General features: G+C 46.0%; 1 protein-coding gene across 7 annotated transcripts in view; it reads right to left on the reverse strand.

Annotated features, from left to right (window-relative positions):
• The window catches only part of LOC144149999 (uncharacterized), an 86,038-nt gene that overhangs the window by 45,683 nt on the left and 22,490 nt on the right, over nucleotides 1-17,865 (reverse strand). For 6 of the 7 annotated variants that reach the window (XM_077681767.1, XM_077681765.1, XM_077681768.1 and 3 more), the window contains exons 4-8: nucleotides 15,393-15,526; nucleotides 5,724-5,771; nucleotides 5,556-5,603; nucleotides 5,385-5,432; nucleotides 4,645-4,692 (exon numbers count right to left, since the gene is read on the reverse strand). In XM_077681767.1, the coding sequence (XP_077537893.1) occupies nucleotides 4,645-4,692; nucleotides 5,385-5,432; nucleotides 5,556-5,603; nucleotides 5,724-5,771; nucleotides 15,393-15,526 (326 nt within the window). The remainder of the gene's footprint in view (nucleotides 1-4,644; nucleotides 4,693-5,384; nucleotides 5,433-5,555; nucleotides 5,604-5,723; nucleotides 5,772-15,392; nucleotides 15,527-17,865) is intronic. The other variant, XM_077681769.1, reaches the window with a different exon arrangement.

Consider the following 17,865-nt stretch of genomic DNA (forward strand, 5'->3'; position numbering starts at 1 on the left):
CCCATAACTAAAACCGCGGCAGAAATCGGCGAAGAGCACTCTGCCTGAACCACGAGAAACTGCTTCGCCCAGCGGCCATGTTTTCCAATCTTCACCGCACCAAGATGGCGGCGCCCAGTAATGTCGTTCTGGAGATGCGGCGCTCCCAAAATTGCTGTTTTAAAATCGACTTGCACAAGTAGTTTGTGAAAACTTTATATGGGAAAACTTTAAAAATTAGCATAATATAACATGTGCAGCCCGACATTGCGACTTTCGAAAAAACTATTCCGCGGACAATTTTATGCGGGTTTTTTATTGAATGATCGATCAATTAAACCTTTACAAACAGCATCACTTTGAAGGTGCTGGAAAATTATGCCGTCAGTAAGCATTTTCCCCCACTGAAATTGACGGGAGCGTTAAAATCCTTGGCTTTCATACTCTTTCGGAGCAGTTTGGCGCAATTTTTGCAATTTTCAAGCTTTTGGAGCAGCCTGGCGCAGGTAAACGAAATTGTATCAAAACTGCGCAATATGCGCAGCTGTCTCACCCCTGAGAGTAACTCTCTGGGATAATTTATAAGCTGCATTTTATGTTTGCTACCCAGTTTGATATTACTTTGAATTTATTCTGAACTGTAGTTACTGCGCACGGCAGAAAGTGGCGCGCGGTGGTTGCGGGCCATTATCATTGTTTTCGACTGGAATTAACTGCTAATTCTTTGCTTTAAGGTCCTGAAGCGACATTTGGCTATGAGAAACACAGCAGCGGTAGGCTTCGGATTCATTTTGACCATAGAGCTGTGTCTCCTAACGTGTGCTGCCCACGCGCGGCCGCCACGAACCGGATATCTTCCATACATAAGTCGCACTGGTGGATAAGACGCACCAACGAAAATTTCAAAAAAAAACTGCGACCTTTACACCGGAAAATACGGTAATCTAAGCGTCGCACAGGTTTACTTGCACTGCTCAAAGAGTGTTGCAGGGTCCCTTTGAGTGGGTATGCTTGTCTTGACGAACGTGCGCTTGAGGCACGTGGTGAACGCTGGAGATTTCTTTTCTTCGCCAATATTGGGCAATCGCAGGCTTAGCTTGACAAACGTACAATCGAGGCAGGCGTGCACGAGCGCTCGGCCTTTTCTTGGTATTTATAACTGCGAACACGATACACAAATGACTTGCTCAACAGCTCCGCTGTGAAAATCCAGTACATCTTTTCTTCATTCACAGTAGTCCTTTCTCATAATAAAAGTGGTGCCATTTTAAGGTTAACTTTAAACGATTAGGCCAATATCAGAGAAAACGGACTACAGTCTAATCCCGCTACAATGAAGTCCGCTTCAACGAAATTTCCGCTTCAACAAAATATTTCCAATTCCCCGTCAGCCAGCCATAGACCGTTTCTCTGGCTTGGTTTCGCTTCAACAAAATTTTCGCTGATGCTTCTCTGGTCATGAAACTCCCCGCCAAGTTTTGTACGGGGACAAAGGCGACCGCGAGGGGTGCCACCCTAGATCGGAGGAGGGCATCGGGCGCGGCCGCCGCAGCTCTGTAGCCAGGCCAGAAGGGCAGTCAGGAACGCAGTAGCAGCATGCCCGTTCGCACCAAAGTTTTTCGCCACTCACAAAATGATAAGTCGATTTGAGCGGCCCAGGATACGTAAAGCGAAAAGCGCACTGCTGATAAGGTGGTGAGCGTCTGTTTTATCTTACTCCGTGGCCCGTTCCCTGCCAAACGCGCTCTGACCACGTCCCCGGCTGCCCTCCGATCAACACAACCGCCGCAGCGCGGCCTCCCTGGGCAGCGTACGAAGCTCTCCCATAGCGTGACGGCGAAGTTTCATGACCACAAAGGCATTGAAGGACTCTGGTTTCGCCTAAAATGTGCGCTGTGCGCCCACGCTACCGCACATAATTGAAAACAAATAGATGGATGCCACTGTTTGCTGGTGATAACGATGTGGCTGGCCGTCTTTACATGAGGCGCAGCCCCGGTTAGTTAAGCCGGAGCTGCAGCCAATCCGTATCCTATTGAAATCACGTGAATGTGCTCTGCTGCTGGTGCGGGGCCGTCATTTATGCATTGTGAGCAGCTGTCAGTGCAGTTTTCCTTACAGCTCTTCAAAGTCAAAAAACAAAAAATAATGGTTTCGTGTTTAGTCTTAAACCCGCGTCATCCCATCTTAGTCACGAGCGCGCGCGGCCTGCCTGCCAGGGTCAGTTGCAACCGCACCTAGTCAAAAGATAAGATAACGGCACCTTTCCTGCCTGCCACAAGCGCGGTGGGAGGGCTTCTGACTGTTGAGCAGCTATCTGCAAGCAATCAGCTCGATAGATATGCCTTGTTATGCAGCAATATGCTTTGCGACTGCATTTCTTCAACCCCCCACCTGTAAAGGCCCAACCACATGCACGCGTAAAAACGGCGTACTCGCGCAACGACGTAAACCGGCGTAAGCGCGTAAAGAACCGGCGTACTCTGGCGTAGGCCGAATGCATTGCTACGCACTTGTTACGCCCAAGTCAGAGCCCGCCAGACATCGACGCAAACTTTCGGGCGCACGGTGTTGACGTAAACCTCTGGCGGTGATGTTATCGGCTGTCAGGTCACATAACAAGTCAGTGAATTGATAATTAAGCTAACTTCACTATTAATTATGCAATAAAATGAAGTTATTTGTAAAATAAGGAGACCAATCAACCGGACAAAACACGCGAAGCAACGAGCAATTATGGAAGCAAGCAGCTTACGCCAAATGTAGCGGAGGGTTTTGTGCCTGACAAGTATGCATACGAATTCTTAACGTTTTTTAATCTCCCAAGAACTGTTTTAGTTGTTTCTGCATTAAATATACGTAATTTTGTAAGAATAGGCATTATTTGTTCCATTTGAGTTAAAATGCAGTTGAACTGGTCACCACAAAGCTGAGTACAGAGTAGTCAAGCCACACAGCGCGGCGCATTGGTTTACGCGCGCGTTGCGGCGATATGAGGTTTCTCGCCCTCTCCGACGCCGTCGGTCGGCGTAAAGGCAGCGGCGTATGTTGGCGCAGGCGTACGTCGTTGCGCGAGTACGTCGATTTTACGCGTGCATGTGGTTGGGCCTTAACTGCTCTTTACGTGCAGGTAAATATATGTTTGTTATCCGAATAAACATGGCACAATTGCGCATCAATCGTTTTTCTAAAAACTGCATTATGCTGCCAATGATGCGGAAATAAACGAGGCTATTTTTTTCCCCTCCATGATGTGTTGGGGCAGATTTCGCCTCAGCGAATTTCCACAACGAATTTTTCGCCCGTCCCATCAATTTCGTTGTAGTGGGATTGGACTGCATCCATTTTTCCCCCAGCCCTTACGTCGGCCTAGGGACTATATAAAGCCACCACCAAGAGACATGACTGGGATTTATTGGTGCATCTTCTTCTGCTTTATTGCACCTCTTCAATGCTAACAAGGAGGTAGGACACTGCTAAATCTGTTTTGGATATTTCTCCTATTATGTCACTGCAGACGTTTGTCCCATAGTCAGAAAATTTCAAAATTTATTTATGCTTCTTATCTTTTCTTGTAAAAACAATGTCTTTGAGGCCAAAACGAAGTTGTGCGAATTAACAAAGGCTAGTTTTTTTTACAAAGTTATGCAAGGTTTGGCTTTGTCTTTAAAGTCCACTTAGCGTCCCAAGCCAATCGCTTCCATGTAAAGCACACGTACACACCCACGCACCCACATGCAAAACAACACAACCACCTGTGAAAAGCAGTATTTCCTGCACAACGAGACCATTATGCAAAAGACTCTAGTGATAATCAGTGAACTCCAAAGTCTGGGCCCACGTCTAATTTTTCAATATATGTACAACCTCTCGAACTTCCAATTGACAGTCGAAATTTTGCATTGACTAGCATCATAGAAATTCACTCCTGCCGCCCCCGTTTGGCAACTCGCTTGTACAATGTTGATGCCCAGAACAAATAAAAACACACGGTTGCTCCTCAGCGCAATTATGTGCCTCTTTCCTCCTGTTTGCGCTGTTGTGTTCATTGCCACAAATGCTACCAGTGAAACATTTACGGTTTAAGCCTTGTCCTGGTCGCAGAGCCTTCAACAACCTTGCGACCTGATCGCACCTGCACAGTTCCAGCGACAAAGTCCGTTTTTGATATCTCCTGCAGGCTGGGAGGTGCGACATTTCTTTTGCCCACCCTTTCACCCTTCTTGCACGACCAGCAGCCACACAAATTCAATTATGGAGTGCCATCCCCGCACATATGTGACCAAGAAGAGAGTGTTTAGAGTGTTTTGAAAGACCTGAAGGGGAAAAGTGTGCAAGAGATTGCGAAGTTGGTGGTACGTGAAAGAAGAAAAGCCCCCAATGACACTACCCACATGTTATCAACATCAGATGGTCGAACCATTTTGTCTTGGATCGGTAACCTTTATTTCTTTTTTCAGTCAAGTTCCGGTTCAGGTTAAGCGGGCCCAAAAATAACGGTTCAGGTTCGGGTTCAGTCCCGGCAAAAAATACCGGTTCGATTCCGGTTCGACACCCTCACTTTTTGCAACTGCTTACATATCAGAGAAGAGATTACTTTCATGTCACCTAATGCCAAATTTAAAAGGGATGTTGAGAAAACAAATCATGTGTTTTTGTTCATACCTGGTGATGTAGAATCCTCATCGGAGCTCTCAGAATCTCTAGAATCATCTGCAGGCAAAAGAGACAAGTGCAACGGATGTCTACGGCAAGAAAGATCATCTTAATGTCATGAACCGTTGAACCTCATTCTAACGAGCACTGATGTAGGGAATTATCGGTTATAGCAAACTAAATACAAACTTTGGTTCGTCACGCTTTACTTCAATGGCACTTATTCTTTTATAACGAAACAAACCGTGAGAGCCACCCGCAATATTGGATATAACGAAGAAATATTTGAGCAGGAGGCTGAAAGCTACTTGAAAAAGCCCCCGTAGTCTGAACTTCGTGGACACTGTGGAAAACTACAATATGCTCAGTGCTTTGAGTAGCGACGAGATGAAGATAACAGCCTTCATCAAATAAATAAGGATGCACGCCTGTTTTCTCCAGTGAACTTTATTCTGTTGTAATTTCATGCACTCACGTTCTGGTTCATTGAGCTTGAGAAGCAACAAGGCGAAAGGTAAGGGCTACAATGTTTATAGTGGGTTCGAAGCTTTAAAATGCATTTTTGTATCAAATATTTTTGCCCGAGCCAGATTGTCGGTTCATTATAGCAGATTTTTACCTCTACTATTATAACAAATATCGGTTGTAACGAAATATTTTGCTGTCCCAATACTAATTCACTATAACGAGGTTCGAATGTTAATGCTATATTTAAAATAAAACCAATTTTGCGGTGCTTTTGTTTGTACCTGCAGGTGAAGAATGCTCTTCGGAACCTTCGAAATCTGTACATTCATCTGTAAGGAAAAGAAATAAGTGTAACAGATGCTCACGGCGAAAAGCGATCATCTTCTTACTATCTAGTGCCAAATTTGCAAGGAATGTTGAAGAAATCAATCATGTGGTGCTTTTATTCGTACCTGCAATTGAAGAATCCTTAACGATGCTATCGGAATCCGTACAATCACCTGCGAGAAAGAGAAACAGCTGAAGAATATGTTTATGGGAAGAGATCATCTTCATGCAATCTAGGGGCCACATTTCCAAAACAATGTCGAGGAAACCCATCTTGCGGTTTTTTTTCCTACCTGCTGACACAGAATCCTCAACGGAGCTCTGGGAATCTGCACAACCACCTGCAGGCAAAAGATATGGGCAAAGCTTATTTTGATTTAAATGAGAGAATGACTTGGTAACCATGGCCTTCAGCAACGCTATCCTTGCAAGCAAGTTTCATCACTGTGCCTTTCAAATCTGTTACATGGTGCAAGAAAAAGACCGCATACATTTTGCATCTTCTTGAAGTAAAATAATGTAATGGTCTCCTCAATTCTAAGCCCTGGACCAACCATAAACAAAAGCCCAATTTATAATTACGGTGAATATTTCACTTTTACCTATTGTTTTTGCACTTTTAAGTGCTTTGAAACTTTTATTCACATTTTTCTTGAAACAAGATTTCACCACACCTCCTGTTATACAAACATCGATAACTCTTCTGAATTATTAATTTGAAATTAAACTTGGTGTAATTATTTGACGCAGAAGTGTCCAATGAACCACGATAAAAGAAATTGATGCAAAATATATTTCTTTATTTTGCAGCTCATATTGCGAAAACAATACCGTCAAAACAGGCATTTCTTTGCTTTAGTATCACTGCTTTCTTAATATTCATCACATTAAATTTACCCTCGTTCATTGCACAGGGCGTACCTTTGGCAGAATGTCTTTTTTCAGCATTTTATTATTTCCTCATCATTGCTGGCATGACTAGCAATATTAACGCATATTTCTACATATACTAACCACCAAAAATAAACAATAACTCTTTTCTGTACTTTAAATGGATGTTAGGGCTAAAAAAGAATGCTTATTCACGATAAAAAGAATCAAAATCCTAGTTTGTGATTTAAGAAATTTTACCTCCCATCTTTAAATGATGATTATAAGCTTTTCAGCCATACTATCAGACCATTGCAATTCAGGTTCAATGTGGCACAAAATACGTAATACTGCGTCCACCAGACAAACACAAGCACTCAAACAATTATTTTGATTCTTGAACCCGCCGCGGTGGCTCAGTGGCTAAGGCATTGCGCTGCTGAGAACGAGGTCGCGGGTTCAATACCCGGCTGCGGCGGCTGCTTTCCTGATGGAGGCGAAAAGCAAGAACGCCCGTGTGTACGAGATTTCGGCATACGTTAAAGATCCTCAGGTGGTCAAAATTAATCCGGAGCCCTTCACTACGGAGCACCTCATCACCTGCGTTGCGTCGGCGCGCTAAACCCTACACTCACTCAATCATTCAATCAATTATTTTGACTTTGCACTGTTTTCATTTCCTGTAACTCGAATGGATATCTCAAAATATCGGTTTAAGTTGAAATTTTTCTTTCCTGTGCCTCCCATAGGTGCCATGTATTTGCCCCCCCCCCCTTAATTGAAACTCCGCTTATCTCAAAACTTTGGCAGATTACTTTGAGTTAACAAGAAATTACCCTAAAAACCCACGTATATAATGAGGTTTTTTTCCAAATTTTACTATGTAAAATTTGTGCCTCGTATTGTATATGTGGATCCCAAAGTTTTCAACCGAAAATTTGACTTTCGGTTTCAGTGGAGGGTGCGCCATCTTGCGGTGGCGTTAGCTGGCTGCTGCTTCTCTCAGCCGGCGCCATTTTAATTGTTTTGACCACGCGAAGGATCTCCGCACGTTCACCGCAAGTCTATCACGATGTCGGGTGCACGAAAACAGTATTCGGCTGCAATTAAAAGAAAAGTTATTTGTGCACCGCAGGACGGCAGTTCGGCGTCACCGAAGACAGCATTTGTGGGTGGAGAAAGCAACTGGTGCTTGACTGGATAAAGTCTGTGTGGTGTCGGCAGCCTCGAGCACTGTTGTGGATTCCCGCCAGTGCTCGTGTTGGACGCCTTTCGCTGGCACCTGGCCGATTCTGTGAAGAAGTTGTTGCGCGAACCCCGCACCCAACTCATTGTCATTCCAGGAGGAATGACATCCCAGCTGCAACCACTAGACGTTTGCATCAACAAGCCTTTCAAAGACTGCATCAGGTCCTGCTACCAAGAGTGGATGAGGTCAGGAGACCCGTAAGTGACAGCTACCGAATGGCTGACGCGGGTTTGTCCAGCGGTGCTTTGTGGCTGGATCGCGGATGCGTGGGCCAGCATCCCAAAGGAGCTCGTCGGTAGCTCTTTTAAGAAATGCGGCATCTCGAACGCCCTTGACGGCACTGAGGACCACTTTCTGTGGGAAGAGATTTCCGACAAGGCAACTTCAGGAGACAGCAGCAGCGAACCTGATGATGACTGAACGGACATCGGAAGACAGTGCCAGTGAAAACTGACAATGACTGAATGGTAACTGCAGTGCAAATAAATGTTTTCTGTGCTCTTTACCTCACATTATATGCGGATGAAAACTTTTTTTCTGATTTTGCTGTTCCCGAATTACAACTCGTATTATATGCGGGTCCGTATTATACGCGGGTTTTTACGGTACTGTATATATACATTAATATATATAGCAAAAATGGGTGCAATAACAACATGACTTTAATTAGATGTTTACGACAGGGACCGTCCTTCATTCTTGAAAGCGGTCCCTGTTATCAATTTTACTGCACCCATTTTTCCTTTTTAACTGAACTGAACTAGTATTTTTGCCGGAACTAAACCCGAACCCGGACCATTATTTTTTGAGCACGCTGAACTGAAACCGGAACTGGACCGAAAAAAGAAATAACGGTTACCGGTTCATGCCGAAACGGTTCGACCCTCCGTTGTTGATATTGCACAGTCAATGCAATTCAGGCCTTTTTTTCTTTCACGTACCATCAACTTTGTACCTGCTCACGCACTTTCCCCTCCAGACAATTGAACACTATCACGCTCTATGTAACAATAGGGGAAATGAATGAGCACCAATGTAGCAATGGTCTGTTGCTGCTGGAAGCGCGAGTGTAGTGCAAGCTGACCAAATGAAATGTCATTCTTGGCAGCTTGCAGGGGATATAAAACGACTTTACCCTTCCCTAGCTGCGACTTTATTGGAGCAATCAGGCTGCAGGAGTGCTCCACTGCGCAACAGCGAAAGCCCACACCCGATGTGTGCAAACTTTTTGCATTTCGTAATTTTTTTAAAAGGTCCGACACCTGCAAATTGTTAATACTTGATAAGCGTGACCGCAGGAGCTGCTCAGTGGCTAAGCCGTTTGCTGCTGACCACAGGTGGCCTTATCTCCCTTCCCCATGACCGTTTTTTTGAAGTAAATGGAAACCGAGAACGTCCGTGTATCGAGATTTTGATCCACGTTTAATATCACCAGCTGGTTAAAATAAGTCGGCCGGCCTGCAAGATAAGCTGCGCCTGGGAGCAGGGATATAGCACGGGACATCAAATGCACCAGTTTTTTTCTAAATGTGTTTAAACCGAAAACAACAAAAAAGAAAAGGCGAATCACTTTGTTTTAAAATATTACACAAAAAGTAATTAGAACGGAATAAGTAAAAAAAAAAGAACCAAAACGTGGATATTGCTCTACACTTTTTTTCCCTGCCTTTCACAACCAAACGTGTCATCAATGCAGAGGAAGTGAGTTCCGTGGTCAGTTTTTGAGGACAGTACAGTGGACAAGTTCCATTTTTTACAGATACAAATAACAACAGATATGTCAGGGAAAACTGTTAAGGTGCGCTCTTAAACCCTTGGCAAGAAACTGCAGCCCTCGACCTTGTCTTGGAAGCAGAAACAGTAATAAAGCAGATGACACGTGCAGGAAGGCAGGCCGGTACGTCACACTGTCCCATTCGCCCAGCGATCATCTTTTCTGCTTGTTTTGCAGTTTTGTCTATTTCACATCTGCTTTTTTTCGAAGGTGCACTTGTACTGACTGCCCAACTCGCTAAATTACTTCTACTGCTACTCGTTCTGGAGGGGAGTACTGCTGTGGACGAATTAAAGAGCGTCTACCCAAAAAAGTACCATCTCATGCTCCGCGCGTCCAATTTCTCTTTCATTTTGTAGCAGCATAATCTGTTATAAAATTCCGCAATGTAGCACACTGAACGATGGCCGGGGGTCAGGCGGTACAATGACATACTGATTGTAATGAACACACCCGGTAAAGCTATCTCAAAAGGAATTGCAGTAGTGAGAGCAATAATGCAGTGACTGAGCGTAAACTAAAGCTTACTTTTAACAAAAGTGCGGCTAACAAATTCGATAAGGTGACAGCTAAAACTTATTCAGGGTGAACAAATAATCTAATTCATTGGTAGTATTTATGTGCCTGTTGTAGGATTTTTCCGTTTTGTTACAAATATAAAAAATGTGCGCCATTGGTATTAAGCACTGGTATTTGAACGCGTCAGTACGCCGGCCTAAATTTAAGGCTTCAAGGTTATCGTGATGGGCGATTACATAGCGACGATTGTGATTTCAACAAAAAAAGGAAAGGGCAGAAAATATATCCCGCCGTCATATCTCTTGTCGGTGGCTTTATGAATAGTCGCTGGACAACACAAAGTCTGGGCGAGAAAGTAGGTGGTAAGTCGTCGCCACTTCATCTGTTTTTCTGATATCTCGTAATTGTTTAAAGTTTGCTTTGCAATTGTACCACTGCCCTTGGGGAACAGCAGCATTTTGAATTTTTGTTTGTATTTTGATTTGACTGCCGTATTAAACTATGAAATTTTTTTTTCTAATTTCAGTGATAATTCAACTCATCGAACCGGTTCGCGAACCAGTTCAATCTCCTGAACCGGTTCGCGAACCGGTTCAGTGCGTGATTTTGTCGAACTGGAACGGAATGATTTCGTGTGAACCAGAACCGTAACTGAACCGGTATTTTTTTTCCGGTTTGACACAGATATATATATATGCTGGCACATCGCACAATGTGCATGTGTCAGATTGCTCTCAAGAGTTGGGATAAAATTTAAGGGGAACTGAAGTACGAAACAGCGAAGTCAGCCAGTTATTTTGCACTGGTCTGCGTCAATCTGCACGACTGAAAGGCATGACTCAGAAGAAAACTCTCTTTGTATGTTCCGCTTTTCTGTTGCGTGGCATTGCCTTACACGAATGCTATAGTACACGCATCCAACTTCTGCATTTGCACAGACTGCCCGGAAAAATTAAATGCAACAGACTTAATTTTTCTAATAAAACTGTGCCAGACTTGCACCCCGGCATAACTAAAACACACTTCTCAGTCTAATGTCTTGTTGATGCAACGTAAAACGACGCCGTGCACTCCCCTATCAGACCTGAGAAAATGTGAGCCGTAATCCTAAACTATAAGAAAATACTATGTCGCAACCAAACTGGGGCCCCTTGATTAAGATGGTAGCGCTGAGACTGAGCGGGGACTGAGCCTAACCAACATATGCCTCCAAAGTGGCGGATTCGAAGTAAAGGGGTAGGGGAGATCTGCCTCGTACACACCCATGCCTGGGAGGCTCTCATAGCAGCGTGAACCAATGAATCGCAGACTAAAGCTGAGGTGAAAAAATAGGCCGCGTATCTGCTCGCCAGGCTGCCAGTGTCATCGAAAGACGAGTCTGCTTTCTCTCCGCCCGCATCTCCCACTATTCCTTTTTAGTCTCGCTCCTCCCACGACAAACACAACGAAGGTTTGCTCAAATCAATTCAATTTTCCCGCATTACAACGGGAGTGCTCCTCAGGACCTTCAATAAAGTTCATTGTCTATCTGTCTGACACTGCTTGTGCGCCATCCACTGGAACTTTTTAGGATGGGTGAGCGCCTTTTGTACTTTTAAGTCAGGAGCACATGTATTTTCAATTAAAAGAACACTGCCTGGTGCCAGTTGTGCACAGATGTTTTGCCTCAAGTGTGCCTACCTTTGCTCAGCAATGTTGATAAGTATAAAAAATGGTACCAGACTTAGCGGTTTCGAAATGATTTGCCCTTAGAAGCACGTCGTTCACGAAATTTTTTTTCCTTTTGACAGGGCGGCTAATTACAGGTCAAAAATTTGTAGGTTTAAGGGGGAATCACCCGATCACATTGCTATGGGACTTATTAATTCACGACTCACACGTTTAAAAGGCACCGTGTACCAATACAAGAAGTTTAACAAATCCACAGAAACAAACCTAGCCGCCTAGTTTGCTTTTAGATATATATTACTTCTTTTGTGAAATAAAAAATGAACAAGAAACACATTTTGGTTTATCTAGTGTTCACTAGATGGCACTGAGCATGAAACAAGTTTTATTCCTTTATTTCAGTCCAAAAGTGACTTACTTCTAAAATAAGCAAACTAGGCCGTTGTGAACATTGATATGCCTTTGTAAAACTTTTCGTACTGGTGCACGATTTAAGTCCGTGGGTCACGAAGTGGTAAATCCTGTCGGAATGTTAAGAGTGCCACCTGTACACAAATTTTCGACAACGTAAAAATGATTTCATCTAACAGTATACATACAAAAAGAATGCGAAATGCAAAATACTGCGTTTCAAACGCGAACGCCCCTGACACAAACAGCTCATGAAGATCGGCATATTCGGAACCAAAAGGCAGCCATTACCAGCGGCCGGTCGTAACGTAGGTGATGGAATGGAAACGGGTGCACCATTGCCAGTGGTCACTCACAGCAGCCTCGAAACGCGCGTGGTAGTGTTGCATTTCGCGATGTTACTTCCACAGAATTTTTTACTAACATTTGTACCCAGGGTAAGAGGGCTGGGCGCAATTCCGACATCGCGTTGCTATTATTCCAGATAAAGCAGACTGCTCAACAGTTATTTTTGCGTCAGTTTAACTGCCGGAGTAGCCATTCTTGGCCTTACGAGTAAAAAATCGGGTCCAGAGTTACAAAGCTACTAGCTCGTATGATATCGAAAAGCAGCTTTAGTTAGGCGGCGCCTTGGGTATCATATCCCTCTTTATGAAGGGAACAAACCGTTCACGAATGGAGGTCGATTACTAACTATTTTTACTATGTCATTACGCACAAACATGCAGCTTTGTGAATATCGGCCAAGTATTTTCCCTGTCACTGCTCATTGAGGAGCAAATTGTAAAATTGGTATGAAACCATATGCCATCTTCCACAGCTAGATGATAGAGTTTATAAAATACGAAAAAAGTTACCAACTAGCGCTGTTTTCTACTTTCAGCAGCTACATGTGCAGTTGATAACATTTTACTTTCAAGTAAACCGAATCTGACGCCCTACAAAAGTAAATACTTTATTTCGGAATTAGAAAAAAAGTATTTTATTGTTTAGAAGAGGAGCAGTTTCATTAGCTTTCGCACTTTGCGAAGACGACGGCTGATGTTTGTGCGGACATGTATTTTTTACCACAAACAAGGCTGATTTTGGTTGACTGAGCGAGTGAGGCAAAAGTTGCAGAAATGTTCATCCCCACGCATAGAACAACTCTGGTTAGGTCGTCAAACTTTTGGAGAGGTTTAAGGGGTGTTGGGCCAGCCTAAAAACGGCATATATTGGATGCGGATGTGCAAGTGATCAAGAACTTACAAAAGATCCTTTTTTTTCTCTGAAGGATGCAACAGGAATGACAAATGTACAGGCAAGTGTGCGTTTAACACTAGTTTTTGGAGTAACAATGTTATTTCAAGTTTAAAAAGTTTTGCCAATTCCAGAACCATCGCAAGCGCACGTATAGTTTGCAGGCTTCCAATCTCCTTTGCTGCGTTGAAAAAATGCCGGCTATTGCTATGTGGCTACTTTTAAATATTTGATACCGACGGTGGTATGGTACGGTGGTGTAGCCGAGAAACCGCCGACAAACGAATCCCTTTGCCTAGCAGAGCGCCGTGCAAGTCGCCGGAGATGCGCGAGCTCCACTGGACTGGTTCCTATTCTCCATCACAGGCCACTCAGACGTTGTTTCGGCGACTCTCCGCCAGGGCCAAATGCCGCCTGCTCGAAGCTACTTTGAACAACGGTCCCTAGAAAGCTCTGTGCTTACGAGGCTTAGGATTTCGCCACAGTGATTGCAAGAGCATAAACTACTTATTTAGATCAAACACGAGCAAAGAAAAATTTGACTGCAGTTGGCCTTTAAGGAACACTGAAGTGAATTTGTCAACCTCTCGTTTTTGCTTGCACTGCGTAGACTGGCTCAAATTAACACACTTTTGATCATTTATCCGGTTGATAGGTGGGTAATTATTTTATAAAGCCTGAAAGAAGAAAAACTACCATGCGTAGTCTGCGGAGGCCGCACCAATGAAAGGCTGTGACGTCAGGAGGAGGTGCCCCGTGATTGGGCGATGTCCAAGATTAGCATTCAAACAAGTTTCCGTTTCAGTTTTGTAAAGCAACGTGCTTGACATCCGGCGTTATCGATGGACGGGCATTCTCGATATGTCGATACCTGTCATATCGCACTTCTGCCATGTTGTCGGCTCTAAAATGCCTAAGGTAAGCCTCCCAGGACGGCTTGGAATCGTAGCTATCACTAGTTGAGGCCTACGCGGTGGATGAACGCCCTCCGCATCAGCGCAGACACTCAAATGCCATGCGCTCTTCCCCTATATTTGGAGCTTGCCTCACTCATGCTTGTATCGTAAAAAGCGTGTTCGCACCAGGCCAAGGGTCTGTTGATTCTGGCCTGTGCCCACAGCCCGCAAGCAGTCGGTGCTTATGGCAACAGCATGTCAACGAGAACTCTCTAGCGTGTCTCAGTCTATGCGCGTTCTGCGAACTCACTCGCGGAGCAGTGTGCGTTACGGCCCAAAAATGGTGAATTCAGTATAGAAAACATCGACTGAAAACGAAAAAAAATCAACTCACACACAAAAAAAGACCCTCGGGGATTCGAATTTGCGACTTGCAAAGCAAAATGCCTAGCGCTCCAGACCACTCGGCCATGGGCGAACGCTGCCGCTGCTGAAATATATAAGGTATATAATGTATAACCAGTTTGCACTTTTATTTATTTGTAGCATTTCAAGCAGCTTAGGTGACTATTTGTTGTTAGAATTTGTGCTGTAAGCGTCCCCCAAACTTCCACAATATCTCACGTCTAGCAATCGCATTTCTTAGACGGAAAAGCATTTGCAGATATGGGGTCGTGCTGCTGACCACTGTGCCTGCTCACCCAGCGCAAAAAAGTGCTTCCTGCTCCCTAATTTTACGCTGTACGGTAAAAGTTTCAGCTGATTTTATTTCCTTAGTACCTATATTGACTTCGCTGACTCTTCTCCCGCCTTCAAGTGGCCTTAGATTTTCCTACTAGCGTACCAGTCAGCAAAGCATCGCATGTGCGCTTGTGCAGCGCTTGTGTGGAGCGACCTGGACTTGGAGCTTGATGGTGTGCAAACTAACAAAGTAAAGAAAGGCACATTCTTCCATTCACAAACGTGTCATGGTTTCGTTTCAACTGAGCGAACGAATTGCAACAACCCGTCGGCAGCCGGTGGACGAAATGCTGGGCCGTCGACAGACTGTCGGAAGGTCGGCGAGCCGTGCATTAGTGCAGTCAAGCCAAGCCATTTCTTCCTGACGTCACACGAAAACACCACAGAAAATGGGCGAGGGTGCAGAGAGGAGGACAGCATTTTCGAATTGATTTCTCTACTAAATAAAGTCGCGTAAACGCACTCAGAGTGGTCGAAACATGGCCTACGGACTTCGGACTACAATTTGCACTAGTAATCCCGCAATATTTACAAATCACTTCAGTGTCCCTTTAAATAGCCCGAGAAAGACTAGTGTCTTTAAAAAAGGACCCACCTTTCTCCAGAGTTTTGTAAAACTCCTCTAGCAATGAAAGAACTCTGCTGCTGGTGGCACTTTCCACATCCGACCCTGCTAACGGGGAGTCCGGTTGAGTCGGCAAGTGTGAAGATGTCTCCGATGACTCCAGGCTGCGAAGACGCATGAAGCAAACACTTGAGGCCAACCTTCTCGTGGCAGCGGTGAATGTGGTTGCACGGTAACAGTAAAGAACAAGGTGGACAGCATCCCTGTGTTGTGACTGTATGCAGTAAAATCTTGTTCATTTGAGCCTCAAACTTCAAAGGCATGAAAGTGAAGAATGACAGTGCGCTGTGATTAAGAAACATTAGGGCATGCTGGCAATTTGATGCTTAAAAAAGTGAAGGATTGCAGCCAGCCTTTTGTCCATGAAGGCGACAGCCAGAATTTTGCTTTAACGTTATTTTTGCCTTCTTAAAATTTGAGGGATGGCTGCGGCATTTAACCCGACCATGCGTTCCGCAGTGGAGGACCGAACTAGAGCTTCGTTTCGTGGCTCCTCGTAGTCAGTGGTGGTGAACGGCTCTGCGCTGCTTATGTGAGAAGTGATGTCGGCCACGATTTGCCTCGCATTCGTGAACGTGGGAGGATTGCGGTGCCCTCCAGCCGTGTCACACCCCGCAGCCTCCTGGTGGTGATGGTGACTGGCCGCAAGCTGTTGTACTCGTCGGTGTTTATTGGGCAGCCAAACACAGTGTTGCTTACCGAGCCTTACGGGGCCACCGAATTTAGCAGCCATCGAAGATTAAGGTCGGGGGAGCGGCACATACTTGTCACACCCCTTAACCCCTAGTTTGTTTTTAGAACACAAACACATAAAACTACGCCTGTTACCCCGGTAACAATCCGGCGGTCTTCGCGGTCGCGCACACTTTTTGAGCACACGTGGCGATCAGGGTGGGGCAGCATCGGGTGCTGCCTGTGCCACTCTCGCGCCGTCCGAAGAGACTGCAGTGGTCGGCCCTGCAGGTGGCGCCGGACTTGCGAGTGGCTCCACAGCGGCGCGAGTAGCACTATACTCTGTTACAACTCAAGAACGGCACCACCTCATGTAGTGTATCACTCTGCCAAAGCGCCGGGCCCGTGACGCCAGTGCGTGCGTGTTTTGAAAGGGGTTTGCTATGAGTGCGTGATATCGTCTGCCTTGTCTCACGCAGTTTGTTTGTCGTCACTGGAGTCGTTTATAAGCATATTAAGTCCAAAAAACCATGGGAACGGCTCACGCCATATTCAAAATATTCCCAGTAACGCCCTACTTGCGCCGTGGGGAGAAACATCCGGCTACGGTGATAAGGCACAGCGGCAACTTCCGGTGCCGTTCTTAAGTTGTCACCGAGTATAGCCCCTGGTGCTTCGCTGGCAGCGGCCGGTGAGCCTGTTAGCTCTCCTGCGGGTTGGCTTCCTGAAGGGGCAGCTGAGGTAGCCAGGCATGGTCTGCGTACTGGCGCGCGCACAAGTAACGATGACGCACTGGCTGGAGAGACCACACGCCCGGCGAACCAGGGTGGACGAGGCCGGAAGTTCCTGGCAAAGACCAGAGCCCCAGACTCCAGTAAAGGCCCTGGACAGCAACCTCGGTCAGTAGCCAGTCGCTGCTTCAGCTGCTTCGGAAGCGCTGTGGACTGGAGGTCCAGATGTAACACGTCCAACGGTGTCTTCACCATCTGGCCCAACAGGAGCTCGCACGGGGCACGGCCCGTGACGTCGTGGAGTGTGGTCCGGTACTGGAAGAGGATCCGGGCAACCTGCGTCCGGCAATCCCCAGCTTTGCTCATCTTGCGCTTGTCCTTTACCGTTTGCACCACCCGCTCGGCAGCACCATTTGATGCAGGGTGGTATGGCGGAACCATCAACTAGCGGATTCCGTTCGTCAGCCAAGCCAGATACTCCGCACTGGCAAAAGCAGGACCGTTGTCGGACACGATGATGTCTGGCAATCCCTGGGCTGCAAAGACTTGCCGCAGCGCCGCAATGGTTGCTCCTTCCGAGAGAGTGCTGACTGGCAGTACCTCCACTCACTTCGAGAAGGCCACCACCACCACCAGCAAGTAGTGGCCCTTGAAGGTCCCCCCGAAATCCACGTGTTGGAGGGACCAGGGTCTCTCCGGGAACGGCCAGGGGGTGACCTCCACATGACACGAGGCCCGCTGGTTCTCACGGCAGGCTTGGAAGCTCTGCACCATGTGAGCAATGTCATGGTCCAGGCCAGGCCACCAAACGTGGGACCGGGTCACCATCTTGGTCTTCTCCATGCCTGGATAACCCTGGACTACAAGCTCTACGGAATCGTCGCACTGAAACCCCACAGCAGGCAGCCCCGCTGCAGGCTGAGCTCAGCAGCCTTGTGGCTGTACATCCGCTCCACCAACTCCTCCCTTTGGGACACCGCCTTGACCACCTATGACAGGACTGGGTCTTGGCTGGTCGCCTGCGACACCCCCGATTTGGA

The sequence above is a fragment of the Haemaphysalis longicornis genome, unplaced genomic scaffold (assembly GCF_048455015.1).
Source record: "Haemaphysalis longicornis isolate Haplotype H1 unplaced genomic scaffold, Haemaphysalis longicornis Haplotype H1 scaffold_8, whole genome shotgun sequence".
Lineage (NCBI taxonomy): Eukaryota > Metazoa > Arthropoda > Arachnida > Ixodida > Ixodidae > Haemaphysalis > Haemaphysalis longicornis.